Here is a 19552-nt window from a genome sequence, read left to right on the forward strand (position 1 = left end):
TGTCATCAAGACTCTGGCTCATGGTGTGCCCGTGTGTGTCAGAGTAGAAACGTGCTCCATAAGGTGTTCAATGGCTGATTTTTCAGTAGAGCGTCAGGCCTTTCTTCCGAGGTGACTTTGGATGGACTCGAGCCACCAAATTTTCAGCTAGCAGCAGAACAAGTTAACCATTTGCACCATCCAGGGACTTTTATCTCATACATACATGCTAAGTACAAACTTTTCTAACGTCAAGATGAATGGACTTTAACATTTTAAAGCTTAATTCCATTAAGACTGAAACAATCCAAAAAATCATTTGATTTATATATTTACATTTTTTATTAGAATTCTTCAGAACTGTCAACAACTGAACAACATATCAGAAAAGAAAAAAAAAGGACCACATGGAACACAAACATCCTTTAAACTTGCACCGCTTACATATTTACACATAAAGTTACCGTATATATATAAAAAATATTTTCAGGGACTCATGGGCTTGGGAATATTCAAAAGACATTATTGCTACATTTCAATATTTACAAAAAAAGCCACAAAATAATTTCAAACATTAAGCCACTGCAAAGGAACTTCTGATGTAAAAAAAAAAAATTATAAAAATATAAACTTTCAAGAATATCCAAGGCAAACTTTCAGTGAAGTGCCCTGAAATACCTAGACATCTACAATTAACAACCACTTTTCTTACTATAACCAAAGTCAATAGAAACGCAAAAGAATTTTTCAGACAAAGAATGGCAAACAGCAACAATCTCTTACATGACAACACAACCGCAAAACCTGCTAACTTTGGAAAGGTGCGAGAGCATTAGAACTCCAGTGCAAATGGTTATTTCCAGATTAATGGCCACAGTTCTCTACATGTAATCTAAGGGATACAGAGGGAAAAACCATGAAGACAGCATACTTGAATCTTGCAAGACAACACATCAACCTGGCCATGTACATTTACTTTCTTAAAAAAAGGTAAGCCACAAGAATAGTATTCAGCCTATACCCTAAAGGGTAAAAATTTAAATATGTTTCAGTGGGACAGTAGCATTATGAAAGTCTAGGGAACGGCTACAGTATGTGGAGTATAAATAACAGAGTGCCTTAAGTGTAGGTGGACTGCAACTAAGTAGGCAGTTAAGCACCCTGCTTCCTACATCCCTCTATGTAAGCTTTCGGTAGGCTATTCCAGACAGCCATATGAAGAGAAACACGAGCAGTACTGATGATAAAAGCTAAGTTATTTCTGGGGTGCTAAAGGACCCTCATGGGCTCAGGGCAAGACTACCTGAAAAAATATTTGTCACACGTATACACATGAGTGTGCACAGATACGCACTTAATATACATACTGGCCCAAAGTCCAGGGCATGCCTGTAAAGGAGGCTTAATCTAAATTTTTTTTTCCTGCTATATAAAAATCCAAACTGACACAGCACTGTTTTCTCACTCCTGCCGGAATCATGCAGTAAATCAGTAACTTTGTCAAATGGCATCAAATCCATTGAGTACGATGCCATCGTAAAGCTGGTAGGCTTGTTCTGGAGAATCCGTAGAGTAAGTTCATCGACCAAATCAGAGACTGTTTAAGACTTTGCTTGGTAGTTATGCTTTACCCAAAAAAAAAAAAAAAAAAAAAGAACTGTGTCCTTCAAACCTGTATGGCTCTAATCTATGCCTACTCACAGCGGACCCTGCGCCAGGGTTGCATACAGAAGCTAAACCTTGCCGATTCTCCCCCCACCCCTAATGTACGAACATGTATTTTTATAGATGAGTTATATACAAATGCTGGCTGGGGAGGCCTTCTCTCCATTTCAACTCTCTAAAAGCAAACTCTAAAAATCAGGTCAGTAGCACAAAAACTCATGCAGTGGTTCACAGCAGCGTGTCTCTATTTGTGCTCAGGATGGCCCATGTCTCATTCTCAGCATAAAAAACTAGTTTTCGTAAACCCAAATGTTCAAAGACTTCTGCCTTTTGTTGCAATAATGTTCTATTTTCCACGTAAAGGGCTCGGGTTTCAGCCTCTAATCTTGTTGCATCGTTACATCACTGTGGATGATTACGAGGGCCAAACGGGAATACTTAGCATTTATTCAAATAAAATATCAACCTTACTTTTTGAACAGAATTGGAGAAGCCTTCAAAAGGACTCCAGTGTGTCCAGCCCATCCCCTACCCTCCCAATTTTTTTCACTTGCTGGGCTTCCTCGCTATAGGGAATATATACAGTTGCAACCCTTGCAATGGGCTGGTGGCTGACAACAAAGATCACTGGCCACTAAAATGTGCTCGTAAAGGCGGGATTGGGATGCAAATCGAAGGAAAACAAAATAACAACTATGGAATCTGAAAGAATGGGGCTCGTCCTCGCTGGGGAGACCCCTAGACACATTCTGTCTCAGACGTCTTCGTGCACAAGCAGAGGCTGGGTGGAAGAAGCACTGCTGCCGACGGAGTTGATTCGCACTGAATGGTCCGCTGGGATGGGGCTGGGGTTTGCAAAATTGGAGTAAATCTGAGGAAAACAAGTGCACAGTCAATACACTGGTTCCTACAATGAACACAGCAACAACAGCATGCTTACAGCTTCAGAATCACAAATAACTGGTTAAGAGTCTTAAAGAGCAGGGGCTTATACAAGACCTGGATGGCCAAAAAACAAAACGTATTGACAAAGCAGACTACAAGCTTCTTGTTCCTCATGTCCGATTACACAAGAAGTGATAGCAAAAAATGTTCAGATCTCATGCATGAACCTTAAAAACATCATGCTGTGTAAAATAAGTCGGTCGCAAAAGGAAAAATACTGTATGCTCTCACTTATATGAAATAAATAGAAACCAAAGATTATGAATGGCTACAAGGCATAGGAGGGAGGGGAAAGCAGGAATTTTTGTTTGGGGGGCACTTGTCTTTATGCTGGGGCCCTGGTGGCATAGTGCTTAAAAGCTCGGCTGCTAACCAAAAGGTCAGCAGTTTGCATCCACCAGCTGCTCCTTGGAAACCCTATGGGGCAGTTCTACTCTGTCCTATAAGGCTGCCATGAGTTGGAATTGATTCGATGGCAACAGGTTTGGGTCTTTTTACGGAGTTTATGTTAATGGTGGTTTTGGATGAGGATAGGGATAATGGTGGTACAACATGAAAATGCAATCAATGTCATTGAGTTGTAAACGTAGAAGTTTTTGCATTGGCAAATATTTTGGTATGTTTTCACCACAATAAAAAAAAAAAAAAGATAGAGAGAAAATGCTCAGGCCTAGCTCTTATAATGGGACACATGTGGGAATGAGCACTACCTCACTTAATAAAAAGGTTTATATATAAATCTTTACAGCCAACTACAGCCCAACGACAGATGTAATTTGCTAGGAAATTGGTGGCCCTTCCAAGGGCCTTGCCCTGAGAATCAAAGCCCCTGGATGGAAAATACCATTTAATTTGAAATATGCTTTGACACCCAGAAGAGCAAGCTTTAACCCAAAAGTATCAGTGATGCGCTGCTTGAAGAAAGAAAAGATAGCTTCAAGCACGCAGCTCAGGGGGGAAAAAAAGGAGCTTTAAAATAATCTGAGTCAAAGTGAAGATAACTAATTCTTCCTAACAAGGAGGAGAAGAAATAGTGGATTTGACTTTTCATTCCTCCCTCCATCTAAAATCACTGGGAGGGTTTCTCCCCAACTTCAAATACCTCTCTTCATTATCTATGGCTCATGGGCATGACAGCTCTCTGCCATTTTCTGGCTATGCTTATTTGAGCAGAAGGCTTATTTCATGCAGTAACAAGCTATCTTTTCTATGCTGTTATGCTAGTTCAGATCACCCCAACCCTCCAGAGAGTGAATGCCCTGACAGGTAAAGGGAGAACATAGTGACCCCACCACCACCATTTGGGGTTGGGAAGAAAACTAAGCCTTATAGAAACTTCTACTTCCACACTTCTGAGAGCAAAGCACCCTACCTGCCCCCTTCTCGTCTCATATCCTTCTTGGCTCAGAACAGCAGGGTTGGTCAGAAAGAACTTGTTTCCATTGCTTTCCTTCCTCACTTGAAGCCCAATTTATTACCGAAGCCAAGGAAAGAATGGACGAGGAGGTCAGTGCATATCCCCCAGAGCCTGAGAGGAGGGACACACCTGGAACTGGGAAAAGAGGGCTTTTCCCTACCTGGGCAGAGTGTACTCACATGATTGGTGCTATCTGAAATCTGCTTCTCGATGAGCTGAACCATCTGCTTGAAGGTTGGCCTCTTTAGGGGATCAGCATCCCAGCAAGTCTTCATGATGTCATACCTGCAAAATGAGGGCCGCTCACTACTGCTCCTCAGTGCCCTTAACCTGTCTTCTAATCCAACAATTGAAATAATAACTCCAGGGCTGTGCAAATGGACATACTGAATGACATGCACATAAAATAAAATACATGTACATATGAAATGGAAACAGTTAAAGTGCTCAGCTATTAACGGAAAGGTTGGAGCCTTGAGTCTACCCAAGTGTGCCTCAAAAGAAAGGTCTGGCAATCTACTTCCCAAAAATCAGCCATTGAAAACCCTACAGAGCACAGTTCTACTCTGACACACATGGGGGTTCACCGTGAGTCAAGGCGGACTCAGCAGCAACTGGTCCTGGTATACATGAGACGCCGCTGAAGTCGTCCGTGTTTTTGGTGACAAGAGATCATGAAAATAATCTACAGAAATGACATTTGACCAGGGTGTGTTATAAAAAGGAGCCAGATGACATTTGAAATTGTTCTAGTGCAAACCCTCAACATCTGTCTTTAAAAAGAAAAATGAAAGGGGAAATATTATCTGAAGGAAAAGCTTCTCAGCCCTTACATTTCAGCAGGTGCATGCTCGGGACTGAACATCCGGAAACCTTCCTTGATCATCTTGTAGAACTTGGAATCGACTGGCATCCCAGGGTAGGGGCTGCTTCCTGAGGCACAAACAGAGTGCGAATCTGTTTTAACCACAAGCAAGCAGGACTCTGCTAAAACCCTCAAAATGATGCTCTGAGTCTAATCAAGGTGCCTATGGCGAGGATCATTTTACCTAAGGAGAACAGCTCCCACAGGAAAATCCCATAGGACCAGACATCACTTTCAAATGTGTACACACAGTTGAAAATGCTTTCCGGGGCCATCCACTTCACAGGGAGTCGAGCCTGTAATGGCAGCACAAAAGATTTGACAGTGTTAATTAAGAAGCTCAACTACTGAATAGAAAATACTTATAGATGTTGCTCTTGATGAGACACAGGGGCGGGAGTTTGACCACCATCTCACAAAGGCCTTTTAACTCTGTGACTGCAAATAATCCCAGCCACCTCTGAATAACTGGCTTAGAATTATATTATCTCCATAAAGATGGGGACATTGAGTGAGTATAGCATGGTGGTTAAGAGCACAGACTTCAGAGACACATAGACAGGGGTTGTAATCCTGGCTCCACCACTGGCTTTGAGTAAAGCAGAGATTTGTTAGTTGCTACTGAATGGCAGTATCCCCCTTGTTCCTTAATAATAGACACAAAACCACCCTCAGTAAAGATTACATTTCCCAGCCTTCTTTGTGGCCAAGTGTGGCCATTAACTCATTTTGGGCCACTAAACTGTAAGTGAAATATGGCAGCTTTAGGAAAACCTTCTGCAAATACAGTTGGCATGTGCCCCTTGCGTTCTTTCTTCTGTGTCCCTTCCTCTATTCTGCCTTCTGGATATGACAGGATACCTAGTGGCCATCTTGGACCATGATGGCTATAACCCAGGAATGGTAAGAACTGGAAAGGTGAAAGGAACTGGTCCCTGAGTACTTCGTGAGACCTCTCCACCAGCCCTGAGTACTTCATGGGACCGCTACTCCAGCCCTGAGTACTTCACAGGACCTCTCCACCAGCCCTGAATACTTCATGGGACCTCTACGCCAGCCCTGGCCTGTTGCCCTTAGAGTTCTACCTTTATTTAGAGGTTGCTTTCACATGCAAGGAGTCCCTGGGTGGTGCAAATGTTTAACGTGCTCAGCTATTAGCTGAAAGGTAGGAGGTTGGAGTCTGCCCAGAGGCTCCTTGGGAGAAAAGCTTGACAATCTACTTACAAAAACAAACCACTGAAAACCCTATGGAGTGCATTTCTACTCTGACACACATGGGGTTGCTGTAAGTCAGAATCGACTGAATGGCAACTGGTCTGGCTTGATCACATGCAAACTAAACTATTCTTACTAATACATTGGAAAAGTCCCTTCAATATTTGTAATTAAGCTTCAGTAAAACAAAAAATACCTCCAATTTCATGAATTGTTTTATGGGTTAAATGAGATAATGTGAGTGAGAGTGCTTCACACAGTATTGCCTGGCTCACTAATATCTGAAAAAGCACCTAGCATAAGCAAACACTCAATAGACAGGAGTTATTTATGATGATAATGAGTATTCTGAGGTGGTGAGTGGCCACGACAAAGCTTTCATTCAACAGCTCAACCTCACATCCTGACTTTCCACTAAGGTTGAGCTAAACTTTCCGTGACAATTCCTTTTACAGATAATCTGGATTCCTGGGTCCTCATGTGCCGTAATAAGCTAAATTGCCTAATCAGAATTGACTCAACAGCAGTGGGTTTGGTTTGGGTTTTTTGGTCCTTTAATTCATTTGGGATTGAAAACTGTGAAAATAATTTCTCTAGTCTTCAAAGTTATTTTAGTAGACACAAAAACCTACCAAATTTGATATTATGGTAAGTTTTTAGAAGCACAATTAGACTCTGTTATTCTGTGTGATAAAAAAGCAAATGTACCTACCTAAACTAACATAAACTGAAGTAGAAAATCTGAACAGACTGATGACAAAAGAAGAGATTGAAGAAGCCATTAAAAAAAAAAAAAAAACTCTGTAAAACAACAACAACAACAAAAGCCCTGGCCTGGATGGCTTCACTGGAGAATTCTACTAAACATTCAGAGAAGAGCTGACACCAATACTACTCAAACTACTCCAAAACACAGAAAAGGAAGGAGCACTCCCAAATTCATTCTATGAACCCAGAATAACCCTGATACCAAAGCCAGGCAAAGACACTGCTTAAAAAGAAACTTAAGACCAATAGCCCTCACGAATATAACCCACTGCTGTCGAGTTGATTTGACTGATAGCGACCCCACAGGACAGAGCAGAACTGCCCCATAGAGTTTCCGAGGAGCACCTGGCGGTTTAGAACTGCTGACCTTCTGGTTAGCAGCCATAGCACTTAACCACTATGCCACCAGGGTTTCCTCATGAATAATTTTCAATAAAATTCTAGCCAGCAGAATTCAGCAACATATCAAAAAAAATAATACATCACGACCAAGTAAGATTCATCCCAGATATGCAAGGAGACCTCGATAGCAGAAAAACGAATCAACATAATCCACCACATAAATAAAACAAAGGAAAAGAATCACGTGATCATCTCAATCAATAGAGAAGGCATTTGATAAAGTCCAACACCCGTTCCTGATAAAAACTCACCAAAATAGGAATAGAAGGAAAATTCCTCAACATAACTAGGGGCATATATACAAAACCAACAGCAAACATTATTCAAGACTGAAAGCATTCCCCTTGAGAATGGGAGCCAGACAGGGATGCCTTTTATCACCACTCTTATTCAATATTGTAGAATAAAACAAACAATAACACCCATGAGGAGCTTTGCCCGAAAGCAAAGATGAGAAGGCAGGAAAATCAGACCAATGGAAACAGGGAACCCAGGGTAGAAAGCACAGACACATTTTGAGGATTGCAATGAATGCGTAGAAAAATTTGTGTATAAATTATTTAACGGGAAACTAATTTGACCTGTAAACTTTCACCTAGAGCACAATAAAATGTTCATAAATAAATAAATTATGCTCATGGGGTGGGGGGAAGCACATTTATTGCTATATCACAAATTTACTTTTTAATATTTTGATAGCCGTATTTCAATTTAACTGGTTTCCTTTGAATTGCTATGTATTTTACTTGATGCGTTTAAAACCGTATTCTGACAAGGGATCCATAGGCTTCACCATACTATGAAAGGGATCATGGCATTAAAATGACTAAGAAGCCATGCAGAAGAGAAGAACTTTCAGATAGCCTGACTCAAGGCCTCAAATCAGTACCCCATGTAAATTTTGGGGCAGTAACATGGGTTTTTTTTTTTTTTTTTAACATGGGTAAGTTTCCTTGTTGTATACTTGTCCAATAAATTCTCCTTATCCAGTTGCCTTGGGGAAAGTATTGTCTGATTGGTTCGTTCAGCTGACCTGAGCTGAAGTTCACAATCTAGGAGCTTGGTGGGCCTAACTCACCCTAGCAAGTTCCAACTAAGATTCCTAAGCAATAACAAGCCATTAAGAATTTGGGGTATAACCATTGCCATGATTATTTAAAATTCAAATAAGACATCTATAAAAAATAGTAAGAATAATAATGTCATACACATGTTAGCTGTAATGTGCCAGGGACTGTTCTAAGCACTTGACATATATCAACTCATTTAATCCTGACAGCCATTTTAAGAGATAGATGGCAGTATTTTTCCCAAGATGAGAAAACCCAAGGTTTCAGAGGTGTTCTTCCCAAATATTACACAGCCACTAAATGATGGAGCCGAGATTCAAACTCAGCAAGACTGAGTCCAGAGACCATTACCTTTTTCCCTTCACCCTTTTGTCAGTATTCAGAGGCCTACTGAGCCACCTTGCATTCTTCCTTCCGATACTACATCAGGATGCAGAGAAGTTGGTTTTATCAATACTCATGATGATGAAATCTAGTCTCAGAGGAGCTTTTATATAAATGCATGCTTTGGTTAGTACCTGAACCCAGCAAGGCTTACACGAAACAAAGTCAAGTAGAGTGTAGAAATGGGTCTGGAAAATAGGCATTCCAGGAATACATATTCAAGACTATATGGTTTCCCATGCTAAAGGGATTGTTCTTGTTGTTGTTGTGGGCCATTGAGTCAGTTCTGACTCACAGCAACCCTACAGGACACAAGAGAACTGCCCCATAGAGTTTCTTAGGCTGTAATCTTTACAGAGCCGCTCGGTGGGTTCGAGCCATCGATCCTTCAGTTAGCAGCTGAACGCCACCAGGGCTGCTGTGCTAAGGGAATGCTGCTCTGGGAATCATGGGCTCTGGTTTCAGCCTTTGCTGGCCTGTGTCACCACAGACAAAAATCACTAAAATACACTATGCCTCATTTTCTCCAACTCTTAAAACGGGAAGACACTGTATTCTAGGCCAAGCATTTGTTCTGAGGATACAGTGAAAACTGTCAATGAAATAAAGGACTTTGAAATAAAGATCTCTATGTTCTATAAACAAATTATTACTTATGAGCCTATCTAATAGCTTTCTATTGATAAGATCCAACAATCTATACAGCTAATTCTGAATATTACCTTAGATTTTAATCTTTCCCACATAGCATGTCAATCTCAAAATAAATTCTCCTGCTGTGACCTTCAGGTCCACATTTGTTACACTTGGGCAAAATTGAGTTCATTGCTATTCTCAGGCTATAATGGAAATTAAGGCTATTTCTGTTTCCTTCACATACCCCATAATTACACAATTAGAATTAGGAATTCTATTATCGGAATGTTAGTTGTAGTAATGTTCAGCATACCATGTAAATTTTGCTGAAGTACACTTAATTTGATGGCAAAAACACATGAAATCTCAAGGGAGGACCTGTATTATGAAAATGATAGAAAACAATTCTGATCAAAACTCGAGACTTAAAATCTTTCCCTTGATTGTCAGGCAAAGAGTGAGTACTCACGTTTCCTTTGACCACATAATTAGAGTCATTCTTGATGTCTCTGGCTAGACCAAAATCACAAATTTTTGTGATTCGACCATGAGTAAGAAGGATATTTCTGGCTGCCAAGTCTCTATGAATGCACTATTAGAATAGGAGAGAAAAGAAAACTGTTTAAATTCATTTTCACTTTTAAAGAGTAAAAACTATTTTTAACACTAGAGTGCTGCTTATATTATAAAAATCGAATACTTTTGTTTTATCCTTAAACTATTTTATGCACCTTTTTTTTTTTTTAAATCACAATTATGCCTTGAATCATCCTATTTTATGTTTCCAATTGTGAGGACCCTAATTACTATAATCACTTTCAAAACTGACTCCTAATAAATGCTTTTTTTGTTCCTTCTCAGGACTGCTTTCATTCATAGGAAAACAACACATTACAGTCTTATACTTTTTTTTTAAACTGAAATTTCATTTTGCATGCAGCTCTTTGAATGTCTTATAAAGTCCCTAAAATTTCTTCGTAACTTCAGTTTGACACCTTCCAGGGACACAAGGAAGCAGCTCTTCATTTCAGCCACCCTACATCCCCTTTTAGTTTGGTAATTGCTCGGAAATGTCACCACTGATGCTTAAGGATAGGATCAGTAGCCTCATCCTATTCTGTTAGTGCTATATCCTAGGGAATTCCTCTCACTCTTCTAGAGACCACATTCCTTGTTTGGTTCCATCCTTCATTTCACATACCCACCCTTTTCCCAAATGCATATTGTTCTATCTAATCCCGGATTCCCCATATGTCATAAACCATACATGTAATGTTTGGGGTCTAACTTCAGTAAAACCCAAGTATATGCTTCACCTAAGCACAGCAACTACATATGGTCCCCCTTCATTTATTGATGAAATGATTATTTCTCTGTTTTCTAAGAGCAGATCCTATATCCTAAAAGCCTAAAGTTTTAAATGAATTCATTGCATATGAAAAATATTCATGGAAAGCTCATTTAGACAGGCTTGTACTTTAAAGCTTGTAAATTAGAACAGGAATACCAAGGAGACAGCAGTTGGAACATGAAAAAACTAGATTTCCTCTGCTTTTAGTTACCACACTTCAAAATGACATTCTGCATTCTAACTATGGCTCTAAAATACTCCAATCTAAAAAAAATAGGACTCTTCTGGGGCACACTCCCACTTACGTTCTTCGAGGCAAGGAAGGCCATGCCCTTTGCTACTTGGTAGGAAAAGCTCAGCAAGTCTTCAAGGTCCAGAGCCAACTCGTCATCCTCCATGATGGCAGGAGTCACATCGTGTTCTATGTATGAGCCTGTCAGGAGGAGACGGGTTTTCTAAACATTTTAAACCTTAAAGGCGAGGAAAATAAGAGACAGAGACAATAACACCAAAGGCTGGGAATGAATGAACTAATGTGAACTTGCAGGCCAATCACCACCCCAATGTGGAGGAAACGTAGGTGTCGAACCACAAAGTTAATATTGCAATCCTGGACTGGGTTACAAAATCCTTGGGAGATAGGAGTAGTTACAAACAAGACAAATACCAAAATTCCATAAATGTAGTACGATGCTCAGATACAAAAACATATGCTTTTTTTTTTTTTTTACCCCAAATACCTCCTTGCAACCCTTAACTGCCATTAATATGGACCCTATTATAAAGGAGAACTGGTCACTCTTAGGAATGAGTTTTCAGTCTACAAAAACCAAAACCAAACCTACTGACATCAAATCAATTCTTACTCATGGAAACCCCATGTGGTACAGAGTAGAACTGCTCCACAGGGTCTTCTTGGCTGTAATCTTTAGGGAAGCAGATCACCAGGCCTTTTTATACTTTGGTGCCGCTAGGTGGGTTTGAACTGTCAACCTTGGTTAGTAGTCAAAGCACAAACCATTTGCACCATCTAAATCTTCTGCAAATGAAATCGCTATTATTGCTTGATAGGCACCCACCTATTCTCCCCGATCTCCTTCTGTCTGCTTTGGTGGGGACAACATAAGAAACTCCAGGTTTCATGTCCATGTACTCATTAGTACCGTCACTGTGGGAAGAGAAGAAATATTCACCAAGTCATGACTGAGCAGGATGGGAAATGGGCCGGAGGCACTAATGAAGCAGGCTCAATCTCCTCACCAACCCCCTCTTTCTTTTTACACAATGTGTTGATTTTATTTGAAGAAAGCATGTCAAGTTCCAATGAAGAGTTTGAAAATCTTGTTCTAGAGGATATGAGTTTTGAATATTCAACATTAAGTACGATCCAATCCCAGGAATTAGATGGCCTCTTTTATGTTCAGTAACAGAGAGGACTGGTGTAAGAAATGTCCTATTTCTTGACACTATGGCTCTAACAGGAAAAAGAGAGTCAAAAACATTATCCCACATGACTTCCAACTCTCTAAATTAGCCAAGAGACGAGATAAGATGAAAGAAAGATAAAGAACAAGGACTTCCGAGATGTGTTAAGGGGGAAGGCAGAGACTGTTAACATATAGCGACTGATGGAAAAAGGTTTAAAAAACCAAGTTTGGTTCAGATAAACACCAATAATTTGGATGATTTTCTGAACCATCTGGACCTCTTGAATCTGCAACATTTGGCTGGAGACTCTTCAAGATTTCTAGTACTTCCTGCTTCTGATTAGCATAGAAACACCATGACAACAATCTCCTTCAGAGCATGCTGGTGGTTCCAATCCCATATGGAATCCCAAAGCACAAAGAACACTGCACAGGATTGAACAATTTGGGCTATTATTTCAGAAAGTTAAAAAATATACATGGGGCCAAGATTATAGAAATAGGGCAAGGTAGTTCATTTCTTTTTACAAAGAGCATATGCTTTGGAGAAACAGACAAAAGATGGTTTGTCCTGTATTTACCATACCTTGAAACTACTCAAGTTTACAGAACCAAAAAAAAATTAAAAGCTTCACTTAGGATTTTAAACTTTAGCCAGAGGTACAGAAAATGGCCTTAAGAAATGATTATTGTTGTTTTTGGGTGACATCGAGTTGCTTTTGACTCCTAGCGACCCCATGTGACAGAGTAGAACTACCCCATAGAATCTTCTAGGCTGTAATCTTCATAGAAGAGGATTTGCCAGGTTTTCTCCTGCGGAGGCGCTGGGTGAGTTCCATCCTCCAACTTTTTGGTTAGTAGCCAAGTGCTGCTGTATGCCATCTAGTCAATTCCAAATCATGGCAACACTACAGGACAGAGTAGAATTGCCCCATAGGATTTACTAAGCTGTAAATCTTTACAGGAGCAGATCGCCAGGTCTTTTCTCCCATAGAACTGCTAGTGCATTTGAACTGCTGACTGGTTAGCAGCCAAACTACTGTGCCAGCAGGGTTCCTTAAGAGGTGATTAGCCATCCATAATATTTACCAAGGTCTCTTGAAGGCTAGGTGGTAAGAGCTTAGGAGACAAGGTCCTGCTATCTCAGGACATAAGAGACGGAATGAATAAAAAGGAGAGGAGGGATCCACTACACAACAGCGGAAATATAAAGCATAAGGGGTTGAGGGTGACAATTATTGGCCCAGGTAAATCTAGGAAGTCTTCCTAAGTGGTGGATCTTAATAGCATTCGGAAAGAAGGAACGGGCAAGGTTTAGCAGAAAAGAATTCTATTCTGGTTGTAAGTCAAACTAATTCTCCCTAAAGAACTTGAAGCTCTTTACACATCATTCAATTTCTGAATGTTATCAATGATACAAGAGATGAGAATATGGTACAGAATTTTTTTTAACGTGGTAGAGTAGTTATGCTTTTTTATAGCATGACGAGTAAAAAAAAAAAAAAAGGCACGGTATATAAAAATAATTCAGAGGTAGATGGGGAGAAAACTACATGTGGAGATATTTTCAGAGCTCTTTGCCATTCTGTTCAGTGTTTTAAAGGAATGTACTGTGACAACGTGACAGGTTTTAGCATTTTCCCTATAAACAGTGTCTCACTGCAAAGATGCACATAGTACTAAGCTCTACAGTATAAATGGAATGACACACGAGAACAGATCCACGATAAGAGAAGCAGGTATAGAACTCACTCAACGGAACTCAGAACTAAAGCTGAGGAAAAAAACCAGCGATGCATTAAAAAAAAAAAAAAACTCCAGCAAAAATCTTAAGTTTAAGACTACTTGAATCTTTAAAAACACTCTCTGAACTTTCTAAACTGTTAATCACATTTAAATGATTTAATAATTTTGATTTTGCACCTCAGAGTACCTCAGTTCATTTTTCAAAGAATCAGCCTTGATTGCAAACCCTTACGACCCCATGAACTGCCTGTCAACAGCTGACTATTTATGTAAATCAGTCTTACCACGACGAGGACTCCTTTGAATGCAGAAGGTTCTTATAAAGCGCTGCTTCTGCGTGATCTTCCTGCTTGGCGCAAATAAATGAATCACGTTTTCGTCTCAAAAAATTCAGAAGATCGCCATAGCAACAATATTCTGTAATGACCAGGGTGGGTCCTGCAGCATATAAGGTAAGAAAGGGGTGATATGTAGAGATAATTCTGCCTCCCCTAAAAACATCCAAGGGTGCTCCCGGTCATTAAAATTCAGCTTAAATGAATAAACCTACTTAATGCCAATACAATCCTATCTATTAACACCGCTTGTCAAAAAGCAGCAGCATCATGTGGAGTAAAGCTAAATGAGCAAACCCCTTTTACCTGGATTTCTAAGTGATGTTAATGTTTGGGGCCAGGTGTGATGGCTGGTTTTATAGACAGAAGTTATGCTTTCAAACTATGTTATACTATTATCAGGTTTCCTACAAGAACACTGTGATTCACTCCTGTTTACAGCGGGGCTTCCCACCCTCTCTGTAAGGTTATTATGGAAATGATGAAGAGCACAAACTGCAGCATAATGGGAAAGCCAATCGCATGGAACAGCCAGCTGAGACAAGACCGGAAATGAGGTGAAAACCTGCAATGACAGGGCATCACCTGGTTCTGAGCGCTGCCAGTGGAAAAATACCTTCGTGTTACCAATGCCTAAAGCTGTAGCTCAGAGATAACAGGCAACTAATTAATTTAGGTAGAAAGTGCTCATGAACAATTCATGATGCAGTTAAGCAACACTAGTGGGGGTTGTTTTAAAAAAATCATATAAAGCTGTCAACTTGCCCGTGAATCTATCCAGAACTCAAGGAACAGCTCGTCCTACACATCTTTGTTCCTTTAGGCCAAAATGCTTTCTGCAAACATCACAAATGCTTGACGGACAGTTCCACTAATGCTTCAGAATTGGAAATTTATTTTTACACAAGTGAAAAGTTTGCCTCGTTTGGTATATATTTAAGCACTGGGAGGCTTAGAGGCCTAGTTTTAATTAAAGTATGCAAATGAGGATTAACCCTTGAGCGACAAAATATGATCTAGGAATATATAAAGTTTGCAAGATAGAAAGAAAAGCTCTCCAGCCTAGATGAGATATTCAAGAGAGCAATGTTGTCAAGGTGGCATTTGTGACAATAACTAGGGTATGTCCAGGGCTGTCCCACCTACAATGATAAAACTAAAATATACATTTTTAAGACTACCAAAAAACAAACCCAAGCCCATTGCCAATGAGTCGATTCAGACTCATGCTGACCCCAGTGACAGAGGAGAACTGCTTCGTAGGGTTTTCTTGGCTGTCATTTTTACGGCAGCAGATTCGCTGGGCCTTTCTTCTGTGATACCAATGGGTGGGTTTGAACTGCCAACATTTAGGTTAGTAGTTGAGCACAAATCGTTTGTCCCACCCAGGGGGCACCCCTGAAGAACAACGGCTCTCAAAAAAAAACATATCTAGCAAGAAATAATAACCTGGGTAAAAATCATACAAGGGAGTTTATAACCAAGCATTGTCCAAACATACTAAAATCTCCCCTCTTTTGATAATAACAGGCAATTTAGCCATGGCTTTACCTCCAACGGTGCATGCTCCGAGAAGATTCACAATGTTCATATGATTACCGAGATAACTCAGGACTTTGAGTTCAGACATTAGGGCTTCTCGCTCAGTTAAGTGGGCACTTGCTAAAATTAGAAACATCTTATTTTAGCAAAAAGCAAATTTGGCAAACCAATGTTGAGCACACGCAGCACCCTGCGGGAACTTACGTTTGAGCATCTTCACAGCCACAGTCATCGCCGCATCCGATTTAATTAAGCCGTATGCAGTCGCCTCAACAACTTTCCCAAAAGCTCCAGCACCCAAGGTTTTCCCTTTAACCAGGAAGACAGCAAGGTAAGTGGGGGTGGCAGTGATGAGACCGAAGAGTCATTGCATAATTTCAAAATCAACAAAGGAAACAGAGACAACTTTGTCTAGAGATAGTCCCCTATAACACATGCTATGCCAAATCTACCAAAGGAAGTGAAATTTCACACAAAAAAATGACTTATTATTTTAGGTGAAATAAAACAAAGGAAGTGATTGGGGCTCCCTAAGTCATTGTTATGGGTACACAAAAAGGGTCTGTGGAAAGCCCCTGCTTCATACTGACCGAAACTCAGCCTGTTTCTGGGAAACTCCCATTTGTGATCATAAGGAAGTTGAGTTGGGTCTATGTAAACATAATTGTTCCCATTTATCTCCTCGACAACCTTCCACTGCACTTCATACATGGGTTTCTGGGGAAGAGACATGGAAAGGTATCTATTACCTTTTGATGATTAATGTTTCAGTCATTACAGCACACAGGGGGAAACATACAGATGGTTACCTGTAAATATTTGTAGGTAAGAATCATCACAATGATACACATCATGCCAGCTGCGATCACAAACCCAATCAGCAAAGGTGTGAACAGGGTATGGGACTGGATTTGTTCTAAAATGAAAAGAGAAGTGTGGAATCACAAACTCTTAGCAGGGCTGGATTTACACCACCACCACTCACCCCTAAACTCACCGTCTCCCAACTCAAAGCCCATGGCAGGATGCAAAGCTGTGTGGATCTCAGATCCTTGCTGTGGTTAGCATCCTACTCTGCTTATTCAAATGAATCATTTAAAACATAACTTTAAGCCAGACTGCTAGGGGAGAGAACTTGGGATTTCTGTAGCACAACAATAATCTTATGCCACTTTTCAATGAAAAACACCATCTGAGAGGACTTTGTACATGAATCTAATTCCTGCCTTGCACAGCTTTTAAGAAGAAGTTTCCTTTTGGCTTATATTTTCTTCCTTAAGCTTTCCTGCATTTTCCACATTTTCTACATTAAGCATGAATTTCATTCACAACCAAGAAAACCATTTTTAAAGTATTCTTTTCATGGCCCTGTCTGGGAAAAAAAAAAAAAAAATCAATGATATAGAACAATGTAAGATTCTTTCCCTCATTACTCAAAAACTGAAAACACCACTTTTGGCACTAGTCCTTGACGACTCAAAGAAACAAAAAACACTGAGCCCTAAAAGCTATGATGCCCAGTTTCCTTGTCTTCTAACGTTAAATCAATTCATCAATTCATCCACAAGAGCCATTGAACTTATGTTAGAAGAGCAATTCACTCATGATTCAAATTTTAAAGATTTTAAAGAAAAAAGCTTGCTAGCCTAACTTCATAAAAAGACATTGTTAACTTTCTGGTAGTGTCTGCAAATGTGTTAAAATCACTCATTTTAAATAACTGAACTTTTACACTGACTTTAAATTTAAAATAGTCCTAGTTCTGTTTGGGTATAAAGTAAATCTCTTCCCCTACTTGCTTTCTCCACCCCTTTCAATAGAAAAGCAACTGGAAATATACAATTACACACAACAGACACACAAAATACAGAAAAGAGCACGGTTAAAATTACACTGATAAATGCATACGATTTATTAATAAGCTAGTAGAGGATGAAACATAGTGAGTTTGATGACTGTGCAGTGCAATGCAGATATTACCAGAAATGGACATGGTCAATGATGGAATGGGCTTAAAATCATGATTGATACGGCAGACAAAGCCTCAACATCCCCTTAAATTGGATTAAAAGGAAATATACCTTTGTTGTTACCTTTAAATGCAAAGTTAAAATAGGCAGAATTCTTGCCCACATCGTTGTAAGCCTTACACTCAAATGTGCCATTGTGCTTAAATGCACTGGAATCTATGGAACTTTGAACCACTAATCTTCCAAACGGTGACACAGATGAGTTTTGTATCTGCACATCCACTGGCACAATAGGAGGGGAGCACCTAGCAGAAGAAAACAACAACCTTGACTCACTCTAGGAAAGTAAAAAAGTAAAGGAAACACCTTGAACTTGGCACGCTTTTAAAACTAAATTAAAGGTTCATAATATGTAGAAATTTCCTTTTACAACCGTCAGTGACTGGCAATGAATGAGCACTTCTGTGGCACAGTGAGCAAGAAAAGCACTATCAATTGAGCTATCGGGGTTAGAATCCTGACTCCAGCATATATTCTGCTGACTTCTGACAAGTTACTTAAATCCCATGAGGCCCAGTTCTCAGAGCTGTTAAATCAAGATGGTAATATTTACCCTGGAGGGTTACTGAAAGAAAAAGAAATAAATGGATTAAATAAAATGCCTGGCACATATTTTGGCACCCAGTGTTCTTGCTGTTAGTTGTCAGTCTTTGTTGTGCATGGCGACCCCATGCACAACACAAGGAAATACTGCCTGATTCTGCACCATCCCCTTGATTAGTTGTGGATCAAACTGTCGTGATCCACAGGGTTTTCATCGTCTGATTTTCAGAAGTAGATCACGGGGTCCTTCTTCCTAGTCTATCTTAGTCTGAAAGCTCTGCTTCGTAGCATCATAGCCATATGCAAGCCTCCACTGACGGATGAGTGGTGGTTTTGCATGACGTGTACTGGCCCAGATTCAAAGCTGGGTCTCCCACATGCAAGACAGAATTCTACCTATCAACCACCAATGCCTCCTCCGACACTCAGTAGGCCCCTGGAATAAACAAACTCCGAATGGATGTATGAATGGCTGAAAACAAACAGCATGGAGGAGCTCCATGAAAGCGTGAAAAGTCTACAAGGACAAGGCAGGCCCCCAGAACTGCAGCAGTGAGGTTTGTGAGGCTCAAGGTTCTACGTAGGGGATACCACCCAGTTACACTCCAGGTAACAAAGACAATCCCACTGGAGGAGATCCTTGCCTTGGCTCACCTTCTCTGTGCCAGACTCTGACTCCCAATTTTAAATTGCCTTTCCCATGTTCCCAGCAGTTTCGTGTCCTCTACCTTGCTTTATTTTTATCCTTGCTATTGTTTGCCACTGTTGAGTTTGACCCCCAACTCATGGTGACCCCATATGTTACAGTGAAGAACTGCTCCATAGGGTTTCCCCGGCCGTAATCGTATGGAAAGAGATCATCAAACCCTTCTCCCACGGAGTCACTGGGTGGGTTTGAACCGCCAGCCTTTCAGTTAGTAGCTAAGCGCTTAGCCATTTGTGCCACCCAGGGACCCTTTTAACACTAAACAGCTATCTAACTTATTTGTTTTGTCTGTTGTCTGTCTCTTCCAATTAGAATATAAACACACAAAGGCAGGGACTCAGGTGTGTTTCATTCACCAGAACAGTGTCTGGCACACAGTTAAAAACCTAGTGCCGTCGAGATGATTCTGACTCATAGCGACGCTATAGAACTGAGTAGAACTGCCCCATAGGGTTTCCAAGGAGTGGCTGGTGGATTCAAACTGCCGACCTTGTGGATAGCAGCTGTAGCACCCAACCACTGTGCC

At 40.4% G+C, this 19552-nt stretch overlaps 1 protein-coding gene across 2 annotated transcripts in view; it reads right to left on the bottom strand.

The window, feature by feature from the left end:
* Positions 1–337: 337 nt before the first annotated feature.
* KIT (KIT proto-oncogene, receptor tyrosine kinase) overlaps positions 338–19552 on the bottom strand; it is a 103185-nt gene continuing 83970 nt past the window's right edge. Inside the window, exons 9-21 of one of the 2 annotated variants that reach the window (XM_049886886.1) lie at positions 17841–18022; positions 16557–16663; positions 16338–16464; positions 15952–16056; positions 15757–15867; positions 14155–14308; positions 11777–11865; positions 11003–11130; positions 9816–9938; positions 5056–5167; positions 4840–4939; positions 4186–4291; positions 338–2515 (exon numbers count right to left, since the gene is read on the bottom strand). In XM_049886886.1, the coding sequence (XP_049742843.1) occupies positions 2399–2515; positions 4186–4291; positions 4840–4939; positions 5056–5167; positions 9816–9938; positions 11003–11130; positions 11777–11865; positions 14155–14308; positions 15757–15867; positions 15952–16056; positions 16338–16464; positions 16557–16663; positions 17841–18022 (1561 nt within the window). In that variant the 3' untranslated portion in view covers positions 338–2398. Of the gene's footprint in view, positions 2516–4185; positions 4292–4839; positions 4940–5055; positions 5168–9815; positions 9939–11002; positions 11131–11776; positions 11866–14154; positions 14309–15756; positions 15868–15951; positions 16057–16337; positions 16465–16556; positions 16664–17828; positions 18023–19552 lie in introns of both variants that reach the window. The other variant, XM_049886885.1, reaches the window with a different exon arrangement.

The sequence above is a fragment of the Elephas maximus genome, chromosome 5, assembly GCF_024166365.1.
Source record: "Elephas maximus indicus isolate mEleMax1 chromosome 5, mEleMax1 primary haplotype, whole genome shotgun sequence".
In the NCBI taxonomy this organism is placed as follows: domain Eukaryota; kingdom Metazoa; phylum Chordata; class Mammalia; order Proboscidea; family Elephantidae; genus Elephas; species Elephas maximus.